The following is a 24,613-nucleotide window of genomic DNA, read 5'->3' on the forward strand; positions in this document are numbered from 1 at the left end:
CGATATAATTAAAGCAGCACTAACAATATAGAAAAAAGTATTTTCTTAAGAATTACAATTGTTATTACAAAACTTGTTCCCCGATGTTCACTACAGGATGTTGGGTTGTTTTGTCAGGTGAGACGATATTTATTTGTCAATTGTGCCCATAGCTAGCCTACCTTAATCGGTAGATTACCTATACAATAAAAAAATTGCTATTTTCTATACATGTACTACGGGACTTTTCTAAAAGAAACCACTTAACACGAGGAAAGAAAACATGAATTAATGGCTAAGTATTATTTTAAAGCATAATTATTATTTTTGCACACTTAGCGAGAAATGAAGTGAGCACTTCTAACTTGAATTATATTCCGTACTCGTCAATTCGTATAACTCACAGTAATCACAAAGAATGTACAGGCCACTGAAGGTGGTGCACGCATTAAGAGCAAATTCGCTCATTTTGATGACTCGTGAAGTAATTACATTCAAAAGCTAAACTAACTTTCGGTTTAAAATAGTTTTAGCTTTCCCCACAATGGCCACAGAAATTTATGCTTTTTGAAATAGTGGTTCCTCAAGCAAGAAATATATTTAAGTTTTGGGACCTTTGATGCTTGCACCTTACTTTAATTAAATTAACGGTTTTTATGTAGCAATACCAGCAGACGGTTGTTTTGATGACAAACGGTACTACGCAGGCGCGAGAGGTTCGCCAGTCACGTGGCGGAACCAAAACAACTCGAGATATCAGCGTAGCGTTGGAGCGGTTGTGGAAGGTATCCTTAGATGCGAGCAGTAATTCATTGAATTAATTTAGTTCGAGGCTGTGGTATCTCTTCTTCTTTCCGAAAACTAAAACAATCTACTATTAATACATTATTAGTAGAAATATCTATCATTTAAAAATGATGGACAGCGATGTTATTAACGGACATGATGTCGATTTGGACGGCGTGAGCGACGGGATAGACGAAAATGGCGTCGGTTTATCTGGTGTTGGAGTTGACGGAGAAAGAACGATCATTGACGCCGATTCGACCTCTGTCAATACAGACACTAGAATTAAAAAGAAGGCAAAAAGGCTGATAAAACAACTAAGCAAAGAAGCTGTTCCCAACGGTTCCAGTGTTGTACAGACGACCAGGCACTGGAAAAACAGCAGGAGGCCAAGGAATGGATTTGGAAGAGGTTTGCCCAAGAAAGGTACGGAAATAAAATTGTTTCCCCCTGTAGTTTATAATGACATTTACGCGTTAGTTGTGAGAATCTGGAAAATTTCTAATGAGGCATATTTGTAATGGGGCGGCGAAACGTCAACCATGTTTGTGTGCTCTGTTCTTGTGTTTATATTTGTAACCAGCTTTTATACAATGTATGTATGCACATAATTGTATATGTATATACGTTTATAATCTTATTGAATTGTTATGTTCTAGTCTTTTTCATACATTGTTATGATCGAAGATTTGACTACATTTAAGAGTAGCTTTAAATTGCTTAACTTTATAATAATTGGCCTCCTCTACTATTTACTGAATCAGTAGATTATATGGATATTATGCTCCCTATATCTAGCGTGGAGCATCTGATTTTTATTCTACTATATAAGGAGACGTCCAGTCACATAAACCGTGTCAAAAGTAATTTGTTTTAATTTTTTGGTTTTGTATGAAACCATAGGCTATTAGGTAATTAGATGGTGCGGGTTTTCACTCGTCCAACTCCTTATCAGGAATATCATACCCCTTTTCGTAATATGAATTAGGATGGGAATTGTAGCCCTATCACATAAATAACTAGGAAATAACTCGGGTCTCCATCAGCATCTTGTGTTAACTTGAGTTTTTGGCCAAACCGGCTTTGGTGTTTATCCGTGTCGCAGTCCCGGAGAAATCTTAAACCTCGCCACCTAAAAAAACCTGTTTCCAGGAATTAATTCGCTTTTTTCTTCACTACTGGTTTCCCGTAGTCGAGTAGTGCGTCTTTCTTTAGGTGGCAAACTAAATTTTATTTTTAAGTAACGCCAGAGTTCTACATCGTCAGGGAAAGGGAAAACATAACAGTGAGAGCTCGGGGGAGGTGTTTGTTTGTAAACGTTCCTGTGTCCGCTCTGACCTTGAGAATTGTGGCGTGGTTCTCACTATCTTCGGAAATCTGGTGGATGTGTAATCGCTTTTATCATTATTAGTTTAAGTGGGTTCAAAAGACTTGCGTAATTAGTCTACAAATCTAATTCGTCGAAGAAGCGTTCACATGGTTTTTATTAAACGATGTCGTCGCTAGATTGAATTGATGAAGGCCACAGATATTTTTACAGAGCAGTATGAGAAAATATTGTTGGATCCTGCACATATATATATATATATATATATATATATTATATATTAGTAACTCTACTATAAAATTGTCGGTGCAACATTGGTGACTAGTGTAGGTTCACTAATCCTCCATTGCTTAGCGCCCCACTTACTGAACGTTTCCATTAAATACAATGAGCGTGTTCTCCGTTGCGCTTATTAGTCGAAAAAATGGACTTAAATTGAATCCCGGTCATATTAAAGTATTCGATGGTGAATTGATGATGCTGACTTTTGGCTTGAATGAATATTAAGTATTGTACAGGCCGCTCTGGATTTGCTTATGGATTACTTCTCTCGAACTGTGGGCCGAGACAGTTGCGCAGTAATAGAGGTTAATGTACAGAATCGCCACCTGCTTCTGTAGTGATTATTCTCTCTGGTTATAATATCGGTGTAGTTTTTTCTGGTTTGTAACTATTATGAATTGTGTTTTGCAGTTGTCTTCAGTTAATTACGTATTTTTCGATACACGGTATGCCTTATCGATGTAGGTATTTGTGTGTGTGTTGTTTTCGGATTGCCATATGTTTCCTCGAGATGAAGCGCTAGTTGTTTCGTATATATATATATATATATATATATATATATATATATATATATATATATATATATATATATAGATGATTTCGTCCACATAACACGGAAGTGCCGAATAATGAATTGGGCAACAACAAACAATATAGAAACACATAAAGTGTTTATCTGTTACTATATTGTTTGTTGCTGTCCAATTTATTATGTATACATATAGATAGATAGATTAAACTTAAATTTAAAGATTGATGCCCTAAAACGCGGTGAAAGAACACTCGCGTATCTAGTTCGTTTCAACGGCACGGCCGTCATGATTGGAACTGATTAGAATTCTGGTGATGACCGTGTCGTCGAAACGTGAGCTTTCTCTGTATTAATCAATGTTTTTATGTCGTCGCTGGAGAGCGGTCTTTTTTGTAGATATGTAAATGTACACCCACACACACAAATTTACATACACACCGGTACAATTTGCCTTCCGATAATCCCGCTACGAATTAGATATAACTTTGCAGATATCAAGAAGCCTTACAAATCTAAAATCAAAAATTAACCCGAATAGGTAATCGTTGGTCTACATGTATTTATTTCCAGATATATATATATATATATAAGATGTTACTATTCTATTTGTGTTCTATTGTGCCGTCCATGTGTGTAAGGAAAAGGGATAGGAACACACATAAAGGACGAACACAATAGAGGTGGGGAAGGCGGAATCGAACGGATCACAAGAGTAAAAATATTTCCTTGACCGGGACTCGAACCTCGAATCTTTCCACTTGCCGGGCGGATGCTCTTAACCACTTGAGCTATCGAGGAAACGTAATTTACCCTGAGATCCGTGGGTCTAATATGTCGCCAAGCGCCCCGATTCTTTAGCCAAGATGTGATCCGTTCGATTCCGCCTTCCCCACCTCTATTGTGTTCGTCCTTTATGTGTGTTCCTATCCCTTTTCCTTATATCTGTTTCTGAATATATGAGTATTTATTCGCCGTTGGGCGGGATTTCGTGTTTGAATGTATATATATATATATATATATATATATATATATATATATACATACATATATATGGGTGATGGTAGAGTTCACCCAGTACTAAGCCCGACGGCATGTGAAAGTCACACATCAGGGTAGGGGGGCCAGTTCCTTTCCCTGTGCCGGTTATGGTTTCCGAGGAAGATCTGGTACCCGAAAAATCAGATAGCATGGGTGAAGCCCATGTTCCCATGTGCCCAGAGTTCCTTGCCCAGGAATTGAACCCGGGATCATCTGATCAGCAGTTAAATGCTCTACCTCCTGGACTACCGCGACCCACATATATAGAAATATATATATATAATTATATACACACATATATACATACACACACACACATATATAGACGTACATGTGTACATACACACACATGCACACACATACAAGTACATATACACATACACGTATGCAAGTATAAATATACTGGCAGGAAGACCCAGGTTTGATTCCTGGGCAAGCGTCAATGTTCACCTTCATCTGTTTTTTTTCTGGTACCCAAGTATTTTGGGTGCCTATTATAAGCCTTTTAATGAGCAGTTTGTTTGCCTCTGTGTTTTCTGTAAGCGCACATATTTTGTAAATGCTTTAGACATATGCAAGAGTATCAATTGCAGAGCTCTCAGTCCATATTTCCTGCCTCTTGTTGACTTATGTTACTTAAAATTTCTCACCTGCACTTCCTCATTTCATCATGTATTGATGATGTAAATAAATTATTAGGAATTAATAGCCAATTAAAATCCAAAATGGGAAGGAAAAGTCATCCGAGAAGTCCTTAGCACCAATTGTATCACTGTTTATTGAAGTTATAAAAATTCTTGTGACCATATAGACAATCGTAATCTGAGCTCATTTTTGTGCATCTCCTTTAAATTTGCATTAATGTTACCAACAGTTAAACTTAAGAGGCTTATCTGTGATGAAAGATATTTTAAGTTCTCTAATAATATAGCAGATTTGTGGTGAAGAATAGGTTAGCTTAAACCATCAATTGCCTACTTTTACCAGTAGAATTCCCTTGCTATAAATAATAATAGTAATTGGTCAAATGCTATTTTTAGCATGATGTTAAATGGCTGAACCCATAAAATAGACCCCAAGTTTCAATAATATATTTCAATAAGACCAAAAAGGCCCAAATCTTCTCCCTTGTTTCTTTCTCTTCAAGCTTACGACAAATACCCCAAAATCTGGAGTATGCATATTATAATTAAATGTCCTCTGTTCACAACTGTTTTAAAATTGCATTGATCTCATCAGATTAATGCAAATTCCAAAAACTTGGCAATTGGTTTAGTGAGAAAGGGATATATTTTCTATGCTAACAATGGCTTATATTTGTAAAATTTGTTGCTGATAAAACAATAGCAAAGATGCGTTATATTCATTTAAATCCCAATGCTTACGTAATATTCATTTGAGAAAATGAGCGGTTCCGACCATTAAAAGATTAACAGGATTTTTTTAACAACAGTTATTGTTGAGAATAGAATTGGTAAATTTATATTTGAGTAATTACTCTAGATTCCATTGTTTCGCCAGCTCAGACATTCATTTTTGAGGCCGCAAAGAATCCTGCTTTAGTGGGGATTTGAATGAAGATTATGATTGATCTACATGCTGTTAACAATTGCTACGCACATAAGTCGGCTTAGAATATAAACTTATGCAGGGAAGAAAGACTATAATGCCTCGTGTGCCATACCCCCTCATCGTAGTTGGTCACCCGCCAAAGGTAGGCAAAGGAAGGTCCGTGTCAGCTTTGACATATCAATTATAAAATGGCCAGTTCTTATTCTCCAATGTTTGGAGTAGAATGTTTGTGTGAGTGGATGCCGGTGGCACGCATGACTAGAAGAAGACTAACCAACATCAAAGCAAAGGAATTGAAATTTTAATTCTGTGTGAAACCTTGGTTGCCATCTGTGAGTGGAAATGATATCTTTTGCGAACAATTATTTTTTTTATCTCAAAAATTTACAGGTAAGGATATGAAAATCGGGCCCAGCCCATGTTATTTTCGGGATCTTTATCATATTTTTCCAAAAAGGTTTCAGCTCCCTACTTCGTACCTTCTTGGCACAATGTGTGCCCAAAAGAACAAACTTTGTGTCTTTCTCAAGTGCTTGATGCGCATGCAATTATTGTGGTCTAAAGAAAAATAAAAGGAATTGCCAAAACGAAAACAACAGTATTTGGTATCACATCAGTATTTCAGTGGTCCCAACCACCTTCATCATTTAAGGTATCATTTTCCCTGGAATTTATTATAATATGTAGAATGGGGTTTAATGATTTTTGCATTATTTTAGTAGCAGCTGATTAGTGTGGTAGTACCTGAAGCCAGCAGACTGCTGCTAAAAATATCTGGCTTGTTCTCGTAAGAAGTTTTTTCTATGTACCAATACTACGTTACGTAGCCAAGAATACATCTATCTCTGTGTGTGTTGGCGATTTTTTACAATTTCAGAAATGGATTTAAATTTGCAACAACGAACTTGTATTAAATTTTGCGTAAAAAACGGATTTAGTGGCGCACGGACGTTGGAAATGTTGGAAAAGTGTTTCGGCAACGATTCTCTAAAAAAAACGGTCGTTTACCAGTGGCACGAGCGGTTCAGAAGTGGTCGTGAGTCAATCGAAGATGATGAACGCAGTGGCAGACCATCGACATCGAAAGTCGGTGAAAAAATTGATAAAGTAAAAGAAATGTTGGTCAATAACCGCAAATTAACCATCAGAGAAATAGCGGAGGACTTGAACATTGCCTATGGATCCGCCCAAGACATTGTGGTTAATGATTTGGGTTTCCGTCGTGTAGCAGCAAAGTTGGTGCCAAAAGACCTCAATTTCATGCAAAAAAGAGACCGTGTTGACGTCGCAAAAGACATGATTTGCGAGGCTGAATCCGATCCCACATTCATCAAAAGGATCATTACTGGAGACGAGACGTGGGTTTATGAGTATGACACGCAATCCAGACATCAGGCAAGTGAATGGCGTTCACCAAATGAGCCGAGACCAAAAAAACCACGTCGTTTTCAGTCAAAAAAGAAGGCAATGCTGACGGTTTTCATGGATTACAACGGTGTAGTGCATCATGAATTTTTGCCAGAAGGCCAGACAGTAAACAAAGAGTATTATTTGGGCGTTATGAGACGTTTGCGTGAAGCAATTCGCCGAAAGAGACCAGAAATGTGGGCAGAAAACTCGTGGATTTTGCACCATGATAACGCACCGTCGCACAGTGCTATCATTATTCGTAATTTTTTGACGAAAAATGCAACAAATACCATCCAACAGCCACCGAATTCACCTGATTTGGCTCCCTGTGACTTCTTTCTGTTCAATCGAGTTAAAAAACCATTACGGGGAACGCGTTTTAGCAGCCGAGAGGAAGTAATGGAAAAATCGCAGGAAGCACTGATGGACATACCGAAAACCGACCGTAACTTTTGCAAATGTCAAGTTATGACACTAAGATTTAAAGGGAATATCAACAACAGATGTACCAATTTAACAAAAAAAACAGAACTCAAATCGGAACGATGGGAGCGCCACACGGTGGTTATTCCGGGAACTTTTTGATCAAGGTAGTATAAGCTGTTTTCATGTGGCATACATGATTGTTCATGTACATTAGAATAATTTAGTTAATTAAGCATTATTATTATGTAGCAGTTATTTTTTAGGATGCAAATTCATTGATGTTAAGACAATTGAGGCTTCATAACTTGCGTTGTTTTCATTCCTAAGAATTTTGTTACCTGGGGAAATATATTCTATATCAGATGTAAAGCATAAGAAACTCCCAGTTGGTTTCTGTTGAAAATATAGCAGTGAACCTATGGGCCAAGATAAATATGACTGAGAAAAATTGTACAATGTAATCTTGCTTAGTGAGCGGCATCTTTCTCTTAAAGCGAAACACTCATTTGGAGAAATGAATTTTCCCATATGATTTAATGTAAAATATGATAATCCATTTCTGTGCGGAAAAAAATTATGTCACGGTTCATGGACAGAAAATTATGTACAGATGTGTATCATTTAAGATTTTGAATTAGTTTTATCTTTTCCTATATCATAGATTGCACCAACCTGGAACACGATTTTGATTTTCAGAAAACAAAAAAAGAATCAAATAATTAGTTTATTATTTATGACAATCCTAATCCTATTTTACTGGGAAGCTGTCAGGAGACTTTAGTTTTTGCTGAAGCTTAAATATTTTTTGAATATGTGACTCAGCGTTCTGATTAAATAAATTTGTAGCACGCATAGCTACTGCTTTGTTTGGGTGATGCTCCTCAATGTATGATGCAGCAGAGACTGAGAATCATTTTCCTATTTTCTTCTATCATGTATTTACCAACCTGGAAAGTGAATTTGATTTCTAGATTACAAAAAAGAATTGATATTATTTCTAATAAGTGGAGTCACCAATGAAGTTCTGTGTTGCCTTTGAATCGGAGCTCATTGTTTCACCTTGTTCCTCAACTAAGTGGATACCAGTTCCATCTTTTAAACTTCTTGTATCACTCGTGACTTCCTTAAATGCTACTTAATCAGCCCTAATTGATGACCCTGGCATCTTCTGAAAGATGTTTGCAAAAATCACTTGCTCCGTCTCACGCATAATATTTTTATTAATAGTGCCGCTTCAGAATTATATATGTTTATGATTTGAGAGGCAACCTTATGACATTGTTAAGCATAAATAACTCTTGCGTAGATATTCTTGCCACTCCATTTCAAGCATCTCTGTCCTTTTCGTTGTCCCTGTTCTGGAGGGTGGTGCAATTTGTTGATGTCGACTGATTGAATGTGCATTCTAGATCAGGTGTTCTAACACCTTGTTCCTGATTTTCAATGATTTTACTTATTATTTCTATTGTTGTTTTAATTCTCCTATGGTTGTCTTCTTGCAAATTTTTCTTTGAGGACCTTTGTTAAAACTTAGCTCGAAAAATTATCCAATAATACATGTGTAGATATATAATACGTATGTATAATATGTTTTTGGTACATGGATGCATAATGCGTATCTGATCGTAAATTTGGAAATATTTGTAGTCACTGGTGACACTTGCATTCTAGCAGAATGACTGCTAAACACAAACGGAAGCAACAGGCTCGCAGTGAATCCAGGAACCCCCTCTCCTCGCACTCCGTACGTGTATAGGTGCATTTTCCAAGAGTCATTATTTTGAAATTTGTTGCAAATGTGAAGCAATTGTTGTGCTAGGCGCTTACTGAGCGAGATCCACTGCGCATCATTAATTATTCTAATTTCTTATGATACCTAATGATGGATTAGAAATAGCTTCAAGATGATTCGTGGGATTTCCAAAAGTAAGCATTTTAAATCTGTAAATGTTATCATGTACAGAGTAGCTGCAGTATTCCCCTGCTCCATAGGTGTAATGCAATGAATTCATTTATTTTAAGTTACTCTGAGTGTACCAGGGAGTCATAACTGATTTTTTCTTTGACGTTAAAATGTTACTGCAGCATATATAAAAAAAAGGAATAATGTCATTGGTAAAGGTCCTGAATATGATACTTAATTCATAACAATATGATAATTCATTCATGTTACAGTATCAAGTTATGATGGGAAGAATCAACCCCAGCCATACTCCTACATGGAAGATTATGGTTGGGGTTGATTCTTCTCATAATGTTCATACGACCGTAGTTATCGTTCGCTTCATACAGTATCAATTTACTAAGAATTGTTCTTGTGTGAACAGAAAAGGACATTACCCCGCCGACCCCGGTGGCGGCGGGGTAACGTCCTCGTCTGCCATTCCGAGGGTCGCGGGTTCGATTCCCGCCTGGGTGAGTTTCCCTCCATCTAGGGCTTGGGTGTTTGTAAATGTGACCATTGTTATCGTTGCTAATAGTTCGATGTAAAGGCCAAAATGTGTGCTGTTTTCGGATTTGTACTGAATAAATAAATAAATAAATAAACTATCGCTGATGTTGTAACAGAAATCACCATAATTCAATATTTAAAATACATGCACCTTTTTTGTGTTTGAATTTCAACAGTTGAAATTGTTTGTACACATGGAAATATTTTAGCAGTATATAGTAAGTCTTTTCTGGATTATATATATGAGAACATACAGTGGAAACCAAAGATTTCTTCATGAAATATGAGAAAATGTAAAATTGAAAAAAAGGGGATTGTCTATTAAAGGTGATGTTAATATTTTAATTTGCAACATATATTCTGTAAGATGAAGATAGAAGTAAATTGAAGCAAAATGGGCGTTTCATTCAACCTTTGAATATCTGATGGCTCACATACATTTATTAGACCTTGAGTCAGGGTGGGGATAGTTTAATGAAGGGGAGTAAGGCATGGCTGTCCATTATCACCTGCTTTTGAATGTAAAATAGGAGTTTGTAACAGAAGCATTGAAAGACATAGGGTTAAGAGGAAAAGCCCATAGGGAATTCATAAAATCAGGCTTGCTAATGGTCAGTCAGCCAGGGTGTTACTATCATTCATGAGTGCATTATAGCAAGTGTGAGAGGTGTTGGGTGAGTAGCATCAATCTAATCAGCAACTGTTATGGGAAGAGGAAGACGAAGTTCAACGTAGTCAAAGGAAGGAAAAAACTTGAGGTGGTGGAACAGTTCAATATCTTGGAAGTGTATTGAATCATAATTGTGGGAATAAAGGAGGAGAAATTGCATTCAGTGAAAAGGTTTTCATAAGGATGAGGCCATTGATGATGGGGACATTGAGCGAATGTTACAAAAAGACTAGTGATAGCTGTAATATACTGTGGTTTTTAATAGCGAGAAGTCTGATTGGCGCTGGGTGTGATTGGATAGAGAGGAACACTCATAAAAACCTTGGCATGCCATGTTATGTTAAGATTTCCTTTAAAATGGTTGGCAAATGTTAGGAGTCATTATTCAACAATCAAATAGAATTCCTTGATTCTTTGGTGTAATGTATTAATATCTAAGAAATATGTCGTAGACCAACAAAGCATATGGAGCCCATTGTTTCTTTCTCACGTTTATGAAATGTTTCATGATGGCAGGTTTGCCCATGTCCACATTAATGGCTACAGCAATTTCAAAGCAAGCATCAAGGTTGACATTCAGTGTTGGGAAGAGGTGTAAGGCAGAGTTGCCCATTATCACCGGTGCTGTTCAACGTATAGGTGGAGGAAATGATGAAAGAGGCATGGGAAGAACTGGAGATAGGTATGAAAGTCGGCGGGGAATTCGCTAAGTTAGGTTTGTTGATGGCCAAGCATTAGGTCGTCAGTCAGCCAAGGGGTTGCAAGCATTGCTGAGTGAGTTGTAATGAAAAACATATTTACCCAGTTTCAGGTTTAACTTTGTGAAATTCCTTCATTTTGAGGGTAAAAAGAGACTACACTTCCACAATAAAGATTTAATATTTCACGACCATGGTTTCGATGCCGCGCAGCATGGGAACCACGGTCGTGAAATATTAAATCTTTATTGTGGAGTGTAATGTTCAGTGCGATAGGTATGGGATGAGAATTAATATAATCAAAATAAAGATTACGTGATTTTCCATAAAGAGAGAGGCTGAGCTGAACATTATCATAGGGGGCATAACCTGGAGCAGGTGGAACAGTTAACATATCTCGGAAGTGTTTTGGACCAAAATGGCCAAGGTAGTTGGGCCTTAAGGCAAAGAATTGCATCAGGTAAAGAAGCTTTCGCGAGGAGAGAACCGATGGCAGGAACGTTGACCATATTTCCGCACCGTTTGTACATTACTACAATCCATATCAATGATTTGACGAGGCTTTTGTTAACATCCTTACTCATCGTCCCTGTCATGAATTTCCTCCTCATAACTTCACTGCGTCCTGTTTCGATACGGCGTATCATCATCTGGCAATTTCACAGTTTTCACACAGTTACATAGCGCTGTTTGCGAGGGGGGGGTTAGCCCGGGGAGATCCCAGGAGAGGCGGGAGAGGTTTGTTTCGGGAAGTGAGGGCATTGATCATGGGTCGTCTCTGCGAGGGGGTTAACGGATGTGGGAGTGGTGCATTATGGGTTGGGTTTCGAAGAAAACAAATTGAGTAGGGGTGACCGATAAAGAGTGAAATTGCTCGTTGAATATGTTTTCATGTTTCTGAAATTTCCAGATTCTCTGTATGGGAACCTGTCGCAGTAGAATTATATTTTGCGGAACAGCAGCGTTTCTTACGCATCCGGATATATGGTATCTGACTGTGGTTGGCAGGATTATTCTCTTGAGTAATATTCTATTGAGTTAATAAACTATTTTTGGCGGAGGCGCGTTAAATACCGGGGGGGGGGGTGCGTGCTTTAGGGGACGTTATCACTACGTACTAACTACATCTTACATGCGGCGGCCGGGGACACGGCAAGGGGGCATCATGATCTGGAGCGTTTGGTGTGGTCGATGCATCATCCCACGCCAAACGCTGCATACCATCGTCCTCCTACCATTTGGGCGCGGCGTCAAAGCGTCAACTCTCGAGGTATTAGCGACGGAAGTGGAACCAGTTCTTAACTCGTAATGGATGGCGAACATTATGAACCGATTCCAAGACAGGAATCCCCTTCTTGGCTTCTCCAATCAACACGTAACTGGATACACATCCACTCATTATAAAATGATTTGACAACATCATTGAATGAACAATTTGAGCAATTTGGCCAATGGCAAAGTGAAAGGAATAATTTCATGATGGTTGCACGATGAATTTTTCTACTCGACGGCATCTTTGACGTGCGCGCGCATCCTCTCGCTCTCCCCCCCCACTTAACCTTTTCTCCCCCGCCCCCCCGTGCACAATAAGTGAAAGTCTTCTTGTCACTCGCGGTCGCCCACTTGGTCGTCTTGTCCAAGGCTACGCCCGCGCTCTCTCGCCGTCCGTCTCGTCCCTCCCCTCTCGCTCCCGTGGTCTGCTTCGAATGCCTTGTGTACACGCGGCGTAATAATTGTGCTTAGAGGATGGCTCGGTTGCTTCACACTCGCCTGGGTCCGCGGGGGGAACGGCCCCCGGGTTCTCTAAGCGAGTGAAAGAGCAACGCGGCCTGCCTTGTCATAGAATGACTTCTACTCCTCAGCCCCCCCCTCCCCCCCGCCCTGGCATCCTTCGTTTACTCAGCACACAAACGCGTCGTCCGTGCGTGTGCTAGCGTCGAGCTGGCCGATGACTTGGAGGAGGAACTTGACATCATCATTGCCCAGAACAACTTCTAGAACTCCCTGTTAGCGGGCATAATGTGTTAAGGATAAAAGAGATTGTTTTCTCCCCTACTGTGGAAATTTCTGCTTAAATTGTGACTCCCTTCCTTTGGTCACATCTCCTTTTACATTCCAAGAAACTGCGGGAGATGCCAAGACAGTAACTTTTAACGGAGTCATCCGCTGAATGTGCATTACAATGCAGCAATTTCAAGAGTGAAAAATCATTCATTCCTGGTCAAGGCGAATGATTTTTACTTTCCTTAGAAGTTGCCTACCTCTTGCCCATGCGAATTAGTACAGCCGTTAGCTCTCCCGTTGCTCGTGAGACTTTTCGGTGCAACAAATGAAGTGGCCTTGCAGATGAAAACTGGTGTGTACAAATTGTTGGGTGGGTACTGTTCTGCTCTTTACGTAGGCCCAAGCGGAAAAATGTCGCACCGCCCTCGGGTGTGACAGGCCTTTTTCGGGGGAATTAGGCTGGGAGCAACTTGAGATGTGAAGGAAAAAAGCGATACTTGAAAGACTTCTGGATAGGTTCAGAACAAACGATTTAAACAATGTCACTAAAGGAATTATCGTGACCCCATACTACTTAGGTAGATCAGGCCACAAAGATAAGATAAGGGAGATAGAATCCATTGCGGATAGATACAAATACTCGTTCTTGCCCCGGGCAAACAGGAATTAACAACAGTAAAAAGCCAAAATTACTATAGAAATAGTGAGGACATTCGATTTACAAGTCAGGATGGGTGTAAGTTAAAATGGTTTTTGCTAGAATGTATACGCCTCTGTGGGTGTGAAACGGCATTAATTTTTGGGCTTTGCGTGCGGTTTTGTTCTGTTTGACGGGAGGTGGCGGGGTACATTTCCCGATTCCACTTGACTTGGTGTAGAATGTTATTCCCCCCCCCCCCCTTGCTAAATGGTGCTCTTCCCCTCCGCCGCCCCATATTTCCCTCGTGCATCGTGTCAGCTTCTTCCCCCGCACCCTCCTCTTTTCCTTAGAATCTATCAATATGAAATCAGCCACGCCTGTACGTTTGTCGAACTTCCTCGTTTTCCCCAACCCGAAAGTAGTACCGTGGATATCTATTCCAACGGCCGCATTATATTTCATGTTCCTGCAAGTCCCCTCTATCTCCCAGCATGCCTGGGCATAAGCTATCTTCATCGACGTCATATTTACCTTTTCCATACCTGCTACCCTAAATTCTTCACCATGTATATGGATTGTTGCTTTCTTGTCGTCTCTCGTGAATCCTTCCGGGGTCGATTTATAATTTTCCTGATTTATCTCTAGTAGTATTCAGGGATTTTCCCTTGCTTTCACTTTCCGGAACAGCGTACCCATATCCTCCGCCATCTGTGCTGGCGGGAGCGATGATAATTGCTCCCGGCAGAATCACCGGAGCGTGATATGTCGAAGGATCCAGACAAAAGGTAGTCCTCGCAGCGTCTGTTTTTCACTGAGGCGACTGCATAAGCGTACGACCCCAATGGGGTGGCCATTTAAATGGTGGCGTCGCTTCAAAAACATCAGTGAGGAAGGCGATCGGAAAACGCCTCAATTAAATGACCCATGCTACTATGAAGGACAATGATCCCCTTTCCCTTCGGCCCCCATATCCTCCCTTATCACTCATTCGTCCCACCTGGTACTTGCACCCCGTGCCACACACCTTTTTGGTGGATCGCGGGGAATTGATGTCGACGTCGGAGAGGACCAAACTAGTTAGAAATGGGATTTGGAATGTTAGGACAATGTGGAGGACAGGAAAGAGAATATCAAGCGATAGATGTGAAAAGGAAATATAGATATTTTAGGTTTATGCTAGGTGAGATGGAAGGCTAGCGGGGATTACTGGAGAGATAGATAGAGAATAATATACAACGACGGGCCCGAGGGCCAACGAGGGGTTGCCATAATATTAAATGAAGGGGTAGGAAGAAGCGTAGTCGACATAGAAGAAGCAAAGGATAGAATATTATTAGCAGAGATAAAAGCAGAACCGGCGAACTTGGTCATTTTTCAGGTATACATGCCACCGAGCAACCATAAGGAAGAAGAAGTCGATAGGATATAGGATTACTTGAGGATAAAATAGGGCGTGTTCCTGCAGGGAAACATTTGATAGTTATGGGGGATTGGGACGTGGCGTTTTTGTAAGTTTTTCGGTAGGCGAAGGAAGGTAGACTTGGTAGTGAGGTAGGGACCTACGGTTAAGGAACAAGGAATAACCGCCCGACCAAAAAATGAGTCGCGCTCCGCGCGCAGACACGCGCGTCCTGGGCGGGATTGGCGGTGATGACGGCGAAAGCGAATCCGTCGGCGCGCGTTCTCACGGCGGATAGTGAAGCGGGCGATGCAGAAAGATTCTTAGGCTGTGCAATGCAGATTAGGAGAGAGTCCAGATTAGAGCGAACGAACACCGTGGGGTTTGATGGACTCTCCGCTGATGCTCTTCGGACGGTTATCGTTGTCAATCCCGAGGTGCGTTGGGAAATTTAAGCCACGCGTTGGCCAATAATTCGGCCCTCGATATAAGCAGTTACACAGAATCGATTTAAATAACTTATTCTCGATACATTCGGGTTAAATGTACATTTTAGTCGATATTTTAAATGACTATGTGAAGGATTACAATAGGAATTGCTCATTATATCGGAGAATATGTCTGGTTATTATTGTGTGTATTCCGCGGTTAGTATTTCTTCAAATATCGTTTCAGCGGGCATTTGCTTCTTGCAATGGTGTCGGGTGCTTCCTCCTCCCGTTCGTATCGTATTTATAGAAGAGGGGGGGCAGGGATGGAGGTCAGCGGCGGTCGACGGCACCTCGCCCTCCTTTCCTTCCTCCGCCTCTCCCGCCCGTCCCTCGCGGGGAGGTGCCACGCCCCCCTTACCGTCGTCATGGAGGGGGGGGGGGTCCTAGGCCTCTCCGGTCGTCCTCGGATCTGTTCGCCTCCCCCTCTTTCAGATAATCGTCCCCGGATGTGTGTGTATGGAAGAAGTTGTCAACGACTGCTAGAAGAATAATGGCGGGACCTAGGGGGTCGACTGGGATACCTCGGGTGCTTTTAATTCGAAAATTGTTCTACAAGTTGTGAACATAATGTGTTCATTCGCGTGATTTAGTATTTTTCTAGTATTCTGCTAGCTACCGCTAAAGTTTGTGGCCGAGGGTCAATACCACATATCAGACTAATTTTGCCCCGAAAATTTTTCTCCCCTTGCGCGGTAGGAAAACGTTATTCTGATCCCTAATCGTTCTTAAAAACAATGACATCTTAAATCAGTTCTACGCATAATCTGATTTTATTGACGTGGTCTCTAGTACATTAGTACGATAGGGTTCACCAATGTCTCACCGAATTTGGGTTGGTTGTCTCACCATTGGTTGGCTTTATTAAATAAATAAAAAAAACTCCAATAGCCGTCAACAGTTTTACCTTTCTAAACCAAGTACAAATGGGATTAGTTGGCTAATGCCACATGTCAAGGATGGGGTAAAAGGTAAAAAGAAAGGTGAATACGAATACGCGTATTTCGGCCACTAAGGAGCCCTCCTCAGCGTACTGAAGGTGAATCGTCACGACAACACAAGTCGAAGTGAGCTTGCGTTGTCGTGATGATTCACCTTCAGTACGCTGAGGAGGGCTACTTTGTGGCCGAAATACGCGTATTCGTATTCACATTTCTTATCCCTTTCCTTTTTACCTTTTACCCAATCCTTGACTTGTGGCGTTAGCCAACTAAACTCATTTGCACTTTGTTTAGGAAGGTAAAACTGTTGACGGCTATTGGAGTTTTTTTATTTATTTAATACTACTATCCTTAAGAGCACAATTATATAGCAATATTGGTTGGCTCTCAACCAATTACTGACTTATTTCTCAAACATCGATCTCTTGTCAAATATTAAGATACATCATTGTCAGAAACGTAATGAGATTGCTCGACAGTAGGAACATACTAAGCCACAACCAGCACGGATTTAGGAAGAGCAGATTTTGCGAAACCCAATTAGATATTCTCATTCTTGATATACTTAGATCGGGAGAAAGCGAAACACAAGTCGATGTAGTATTTCTGAATTTTAAGAAAGTCTTCGATGAAGTCCCACACAATAAATTGTTACACAAACGGTGCCAATGAGAACATAAAAAATTAAATTATAATCTTCTTGTCAAATTGAAAACAAATAGCAGTCATCGATGGGTTATGATCATCGGAGTTGGATGTCATATCGGGTGTCCCCCAGGGAAGTGTTTTAGGGTCTCTTCAATTCTTAATCTACATTAATGAATTAAGCTCATAAATTAGTAGCAACCTCGGATTATTTGTTGACGACACGGTGGTATACAAGGAAATAAGGGGCCCATCAGATTGCGAGCTACTCTCCGGTGACTTAAACACAATATCGGATTGGTGCAGGAAATGGGGATTAGCACCTAACTTAGGCAAATGCGCAGTTTGAAATTTTGGAGCAAAGGAAGTGATTAGCAAGACATACAATATGAAATTATAGGGTTCAGTGTTAACTACGACCGATCAAGTTAAATATTTGGGGTTAGTACTAACACCAAACCTTTCATGGGAAGCACATAACAGGACTACTGTATATGCGGGTCAGCTTTAAAGACACTCGTTTTCAATAAATGGGTGGTGTGGAAATGTGATGAGAAAGTTAAAGAGAGGTGTTCTTTCGCTCTAGTAAGGCCACATTTGGAATATGCCGCAAGTATTTGGGATCCTTGGAGAAAAGTTTGGCAAAATGAATTAGATGAAGTCCAGAGAATATCCACCAGATTTGTCAAAAATTGTTACAATAAGAAGACGAGTTTGACTAGCCGTTCAGAGAATTTAGACTATACAACGCTAGTGCAGCATTTGGCATTTAGAATTAAAGTTAAAAAAGTGCGTAGTGATGAATTTTTGGAAACAGAGCAATTCCCTCCTGAACGCCCATTGAATCCGGAGCATCGAAATTGAAAATTTAGACTCGATTAAAAACCTAGGCGTTATCCTCACTCTCGATCTTTCCTGGGTGAAACACATGCGGGGAATGTGTGTACAAGCTATCGAAAAAATCAGATTTTTTGAAGGGTATTGGAGAAATGTGATAAAGTTATATATTTCGCTGGTTAGGCCTTATTAAGAATATCATGCTAGTATATATAATTATTATTATTACGTAATCTACCGGTTAAGGTAGGTTTTGGATGGACACAACTACCAAATAAATATTTTGCGACTCCTAACGAAACACAATCCAGCAACCTACTCTACATCAAGTCGTCCTTCATCTCCGTACACGTTCCTTCCTTCCTACATTCATACCCTCCAAAATCCCTTTTCTGTTCTTGCCCTTTCCTCGTTTTACTGACATTCTCCCCTCTATTACTGTCTTCAACATCCTACTGCCTATCAATAGACTGTTCATCCATTTTTCCTGCCTCCTATGGATTTCTGCCAGCAAATCCCTCTCCCTGCCCACCATACCAAGTAGTTTCTCATTTGTTTTCCTTTGGGTCCATTTCACCTTCTCCATCCATCTCCACCACCACATTTCAAAAGCCTCCAATCTACGTCTATCCTCCTGCTTCAATGACCACGTTTCCGCGCCGTACATAGCTACGCTCCATATCAAAGTTTTTACGAGTCCTTTCTTAATATCCTTACTCAACGTCCCTCTCATCAACTCCCTCCTCCTTGTGAAAGCCTCTTTGCCTAGCTCAATTCTTCTCCTTACGTCCGTACTACTTTGACCGTGTTGGTCCAAAACACTACCGAGATACGTAAACTGTTCTACCTGCTCTAGTCGTTGCCCTCCTATTTTAATGTTTAGCTTTGCCTTTTTCTTCCTGGAAAATTGCTTTATATATATATATATATATATATATATATATATATATATATATATATATATATATATATATATATATAGTACAATACACAGTAACACACAATATAGAAACACAAAAAAGAGAACACTCACACGTATTTTCTTGATATTTCATGAGAATATATATATATATATATATATATATATATATATATATATATATATATATATATATATATATATATTCTCATGCCATATCTACTGCACTGAGTTTCCAATTCACTCAGCAATGCTTGCAACACCTTGGCTTACTGAAAAACTAAAGATTGGTCATCGGCAAACCTAACTCATTTTACAAATTCCCCTTCGATTTTCATTCCTACCTCTAGTTCTTCCCTTGCCTCTTAAATCATTTCCTCCACATATACATTGAATAGCACGGCTGATAATGGACAACCCTGCCTTAAACCTTTTTCTAACACTGCCCATCCGGACTCTCCGTTCCCCACTTGCACCTGTGTACAGGTAGCGGATTAGCCTTCTGTCCCTCCAATCTATGCCTATTTTCGGCCGTGTTCTCATTAGTTTTTCCCTCTATCAAACGCCTTTTCGAAATCTACGAAACAGGCAACTACGTCCTGATTGTATTCTACATTCCTTTCTATCAGTGATCTTATCACTTCAATGACATCACGTGTGCTCTTCCCCTTCCTAAACCAAAACATCATCCCCTAAGTAATCATTTGCCCTACTCTCTATCCTTTTGTTGATGATTCATGAGAACCAATTTAACCGATTGGGAAATCAAACACATTGTTCTGTAGTCCTCACATGATGTAGTCTGTACCTTTTTCGGAATAGGATTTCACTTAGTCTTCCGGCCAGATTCCTATCTCATAGATGCTACGAGACTCTTCCTCCCACATTTTCCTAAGCCTTTTAGTAGTTTCACAGGAATGTAGTCTACCCCCACGGCGTTATTAGATTTAATCTCCTTAATGACCTTTCTATCTCATCTTTGAGTATGCCTGGAGCTAAGCTATCTTCCTCTACGTCATGTTCTTTTTCTGTCTAACCTTGTTGGCCTAAGTTCTTTGCGGGACAGTTATTCTATATATTCCTTTATCTCTCTTGGACCTCTTCTGGTTCAACCATTATTTTTCCCGACTTATATTTGATTGTTTACAACGGGTTTCCCTTTTTACTATCTTACATTGATATCACCTTCCTGAATAACGCACCAATTTCACCCTTCCTTTGTAAATTTTCTATATCTTTGCACTGCGTCTTTCACCATGCTTTTGCTTATTTGCTACCCGTCTCAATGTATTATTTAACTCTTAGTTCTTCCTTTTGGCTAACTCTCTGTTTACAATCTTCCGTTTTTTTTCTCTCATCTCATCGTGATCCATTGTTTCCTTGTCCTTTTCCCATAAACGGTTCCTATAGTTTCATTTCCGGCTTTCGATATCTCTGTATTTGATATATTCTCAGTTTTACTCGATAGTATTCTGCTCTTTATTATGATTTTCTCTACAGCCTGTTGACACTCCTTCCTAGTTAATCCATTTCATGCTTCTACTTTCCATTTCCTAACCTGCCGCCCCTGCCTTATCTTTTTGAAGCGGACGCTACACTTCGTTACAACCAAATTGTGGCCAGAGTCCGCATCCGTTCCCGCGAAGCTGAATGAATTAATCACACTGTTCCTAAACCAGTGCCTAACCAGAATATAAATCTAACTGATACCCTTCTGAGCCACCTGGCATTTTTCATGTATATCTACGCCTTTTGTGATGTCTAAACCAAGTGTTGGTGATGACTAAACACTGTCTCCTGCAGAATTCAATTACTTCCTTCCCGCGGTTATTCCTCGTGCCTAAACCGTAGTCCCCCACCTCATCACCATCTGTCCCCCACCACCATCGCCTACCGTCGCATTCCAATCCCCCATCACTATCAAATGTTTCCCTGCAGGAACACACCCTCTTTTATTTATTTGTTGCGTTTTCTATGTTGACTACACTTTTTCCTGCCTCTATTCAATATCATGGCAACCCCTCGATGGCTCTCGTCCCCGCCGCTGTATATTATTCTATTACTATCACTCCAGTAATCCCAGCTATCCTTCCATCTCCTATCGCATGAACCTAAAATATCTATGTATTTCCTTTTTCCATTTCTCGCTTGATATTCTTTAACTTTCCTTTCCTCAGCATTGTCCTAACGTTCCAAGTTGCTATTCTAACTTAATTGGCCTTTTTATTCTGCGTCTTCTGTTCTGCTGCGGTCGGGTTTTTTTGCAAGGGTTTCGTGGGATGACGACCGCGGAATTCTTGCCTCCCCCGCTACCGGGCACGACACACGGCCGATTGGGCCGAGTTGCAAAGACTCATTCTCTATACTGTCCATCATTGTATTCTAGATAATGATAATTGAAATGGTTTCCCGTTGATTTCCTCATTAGTGTATTTAAAATGACACCATCACTCAATGGCCACCCAACTGGGGTCGGACGCCTTTGCAGCCGCCTCACTGAGGAACAGGCGCTGCGTGGACTACCTTTCGTCCGTCTCCTAACCTTCGACCTCTCTGGCATGGGTAACCCTGCCAGGAGCTATTATCATTGCTTCCGCCAGCACAGCTCTAGGGGCCATTGGAACGCACAAGCCCTTCAAATCACGTCAAGGTTGTAGTCCATGGGAGGGGAGTATATATATAATATGTGACTAAATGTAATTTACAATTATTTGCCCATGTGTGCACAACATCGGATTATGATAATGTTTCAGAGGAAATACATTGAAATATACATTCGAGGTATAATATTTTTAAGCCTAAATACGTTACCTTATCTAAACGGAGAAAGGAAATGCAAAATCTCTTGAATGATAATATTGACCATGGGGGCCCCGAAGATGATGACTAACATGGTATACAGATGGGGGTCTTTGGTCCTGGGTTTATAGTTCTGTATAATGTGCATTCACGGGAAATAGTAGTTGGGTGCAGGTACCATCATGTTGCCCTTGGAACACGAGAGAGAGAGTTTTGATTTTAGTCAATTAATGTATTATGAATAGTGACTGATTTCAATAAAAGCAAGTTTACATAATGCATGTTAATTTTTGTGTTTCTTTTACTCGTTTGGTGGGATTTTAAGTGGCTAAAATTTAACAGCAAGGGTTACATGTTGAGACATTTCAAATCAATATGAATATCTTCAAAGCACATACTTACGGGGCAATAGCCTAAATGGTAGAATATATAATTTGAACGTCCATTACTTTATTCTGCTGATTTAATCTTAGAATTATAGTGCTGTAAAAAAACAACTAAAGATGCAGAAAACATCGTTGCATATTATTTGTTTACTAATATTGTGGGACGCTTTTGACAATAATAACACTTAATAGTTAATTGCGCCAATGGTCTACCTTTGTAAGGTGTCGTTTCTATAGCCAATGTTGAGTTTTCAAGAAGAGAATACCGTTATTTCGGTCGGCCAGTTGACCATCAACGGGAGTGAGAATTTAACGGGGAAGGCAACAGCAACGAAGTACTGCCCGTGGTCCAGGGAATGTGTTTCAACTGGGAGGAGTGGGGAGGACCGGTTTCTTTGGGTGGGGGAAGGCGAGAGTAGGAGTGGGTGACGTGTTTTATATAGCACTGTGTGTTTGTTATTCGATTTTTCGATGAATATTTGAATGTCGCACTTAGATGTGTCGTAAATAGCAAAAATGTCCACATACCGGCCTTACCCATGTTTTGGCGAAGTTATCGAAAGTTTTCCTACTCTATGTGGACGACATTTTTTTCCATTTGCACTCAAAGGAAGTACGGAATCCGAAAATCCATCGGCAAATTGAATAACGAACACAACTGAATTAAATTCACCCGCGAAATGGAACGCGAGCACGGACTGTCGTCCGAATATTTCTGGACGCAATATTCGGAAGAAACAGCGGGACAGTCGCATTTGACATTCATAGGCGACAAGCGCACCCCGAAAACCACGTAGAAGTTGACTCACGCCGCTCTTATCAACGGAGGATGACAGCCTTAAATTTTTAAATAAACCAGATGCCCACTGTCCCTCTCGCAAAACCGCGATACCACTAATAATGAAAATCCACAATGTACACAGCTGTAGCTAGTGGATACGAGCCAAAATGATGGATAAATTTATCACTAACCGAAACGAAAAATTTTACAAATGAATACGCGGTACTCTTTAACGTTGAAAAATGCCCTCAACTTTTCGTTTGAACCGAAACTCACTTAAAAGGACACAGGCAACGCAATATTTTAGAAAACACTCAGCTCACTCCTCCCAATTCCCACTCCAAGAAACCGGTCCCCACCGCTACCTCCCCCAACTCCTCCCACTTAGAACACATTCTCTTGACCACGGGCAGGTTACATCTACGCAATAGCCCTCAAGGGCGTGTGATGTTAGGTCGCCAACCGTAAAGCATAACCAAACCACATGCAAAACCAAACAAATTCATGCCAATTCACACCCACAGAGGCGTATTTATTCATGCGAAACCGGTTTTAAAGAACGCACTTGCAAATACTAATAATGGCAACTAACATTCACAAGTTCCTACGACTATCCCTTATGTCTACGCAGCGTTTAATCTTGTCCCGACTTATAAATTAAATGTCTTTACTATTTCTCTAGTGACTGGGACTTCTCACTAGTAATTTCTCCAGTGGTTTTCCCTACTAAGAGTTACTCCTGTCTACGGCTTCCTGATACGAAACATCAACATCAATTACTGTAATTTACCGCAATATGTGCGTAATGATCAATTAATATACAGAATAAATTTTATCCAGACATCTCAGTGATTTCTTAGTACAAATTATTGAAAAACGACACCACTACGTGTATTGGCTTAATACTATTATTACTGAGCTGTTTTTTATAATCACGAATATTTTTATACCTTATTTTTATAGCACAAACAGTGTTGTCTATAACGTGTCGACTTCGGCACAAAAGTAAAGAAATCCATGTCCTTACCCTTCCTGTGATGTTATTTGTGAGAATTCTCATTTCAGGAAAGGGTTTCGCATAAACGGGATCTAATTTGTAGCTATTTTTAATGATGTGGGCGTAGAATAAATTCGGCATAAAATTTAAGTGTGCTTGACAGTCTGTATCAAAGTGAATCACGATACTCTTGGCTCTGATCACTTATTACCTGTGGATGTCATGTGTGTATATTAATGGTGGCAAATATTTCTGAAATACCGCATATGGATGTGTTTAAATTTTTTCAAGTGATTTTTCTGAATACCTCAAAACCTAAGAAGTCTTCTTTAGCTTTCGGAAGCATTTTATACACTACTAAAACTTGAATTGTCATCCCCAGCGGATTTTTTGAATCCGCATTTGTTAATGGTTTGTCCGCGCACTGGAACGGGTCCCGTACCTCCTTAGCTAAGAGCTGGCGAATGACATTCATGAGCGTTGCCCTGGGGCGTTGTCCTCCGTATTTAGAAGTGCGATTGGTGTCTGGCCGGACAGTTGTGGATCCAAGGGTCATTACATTTTGAGATGCAATTGTCATCCTCTGTCGGGAAATAAATTATATG

The 24,613-nt window shown here is 40.1% G+C and overlaps 1 protein-coding gene across 2 annotated transcripts in view; it reads left to right on the plus strand.

The window, feature by feature from the left end:
* The first annotated feature begins 724 nt into the window (after positions 1-724).
* The window catches only part of Pdcd4 (Programmed cell death 4), a 52,653-nt gene continuing 28,764 nt past the window's right edge, over positions 725-24,613 (plus strand). For both annotated transcript variants that reach the window (XM_071591936.1, XM_071591937.1), the window contains exon 1: positions 725-1,191. In XM_071591936.1, the coding sequence (XP_071448037.1) occupies positions 894-1,191 (298 nt within the window). In that variant the 5' untranslated portion in view covers positions 725-893. The remainder of the gene's footprint in view (positions 1,192-24,613) is intronic.

This window comes from Hetaerina americana, unplaced genomic scaffold, assembly GCF_022747635.1.
Source record: "Hetaerina americana unplaced genomic scaffold, ioHetAmer1.1.p SCAF_5, whole genome shotgun sequence".
NCBI classification, from domain to species: domain Eukaryota; kingdom Metazoa; phylum Arthropoda; class Insecta; order Odonata; family Calopterygidae; genus Hetaerina; species Hetaerina americana.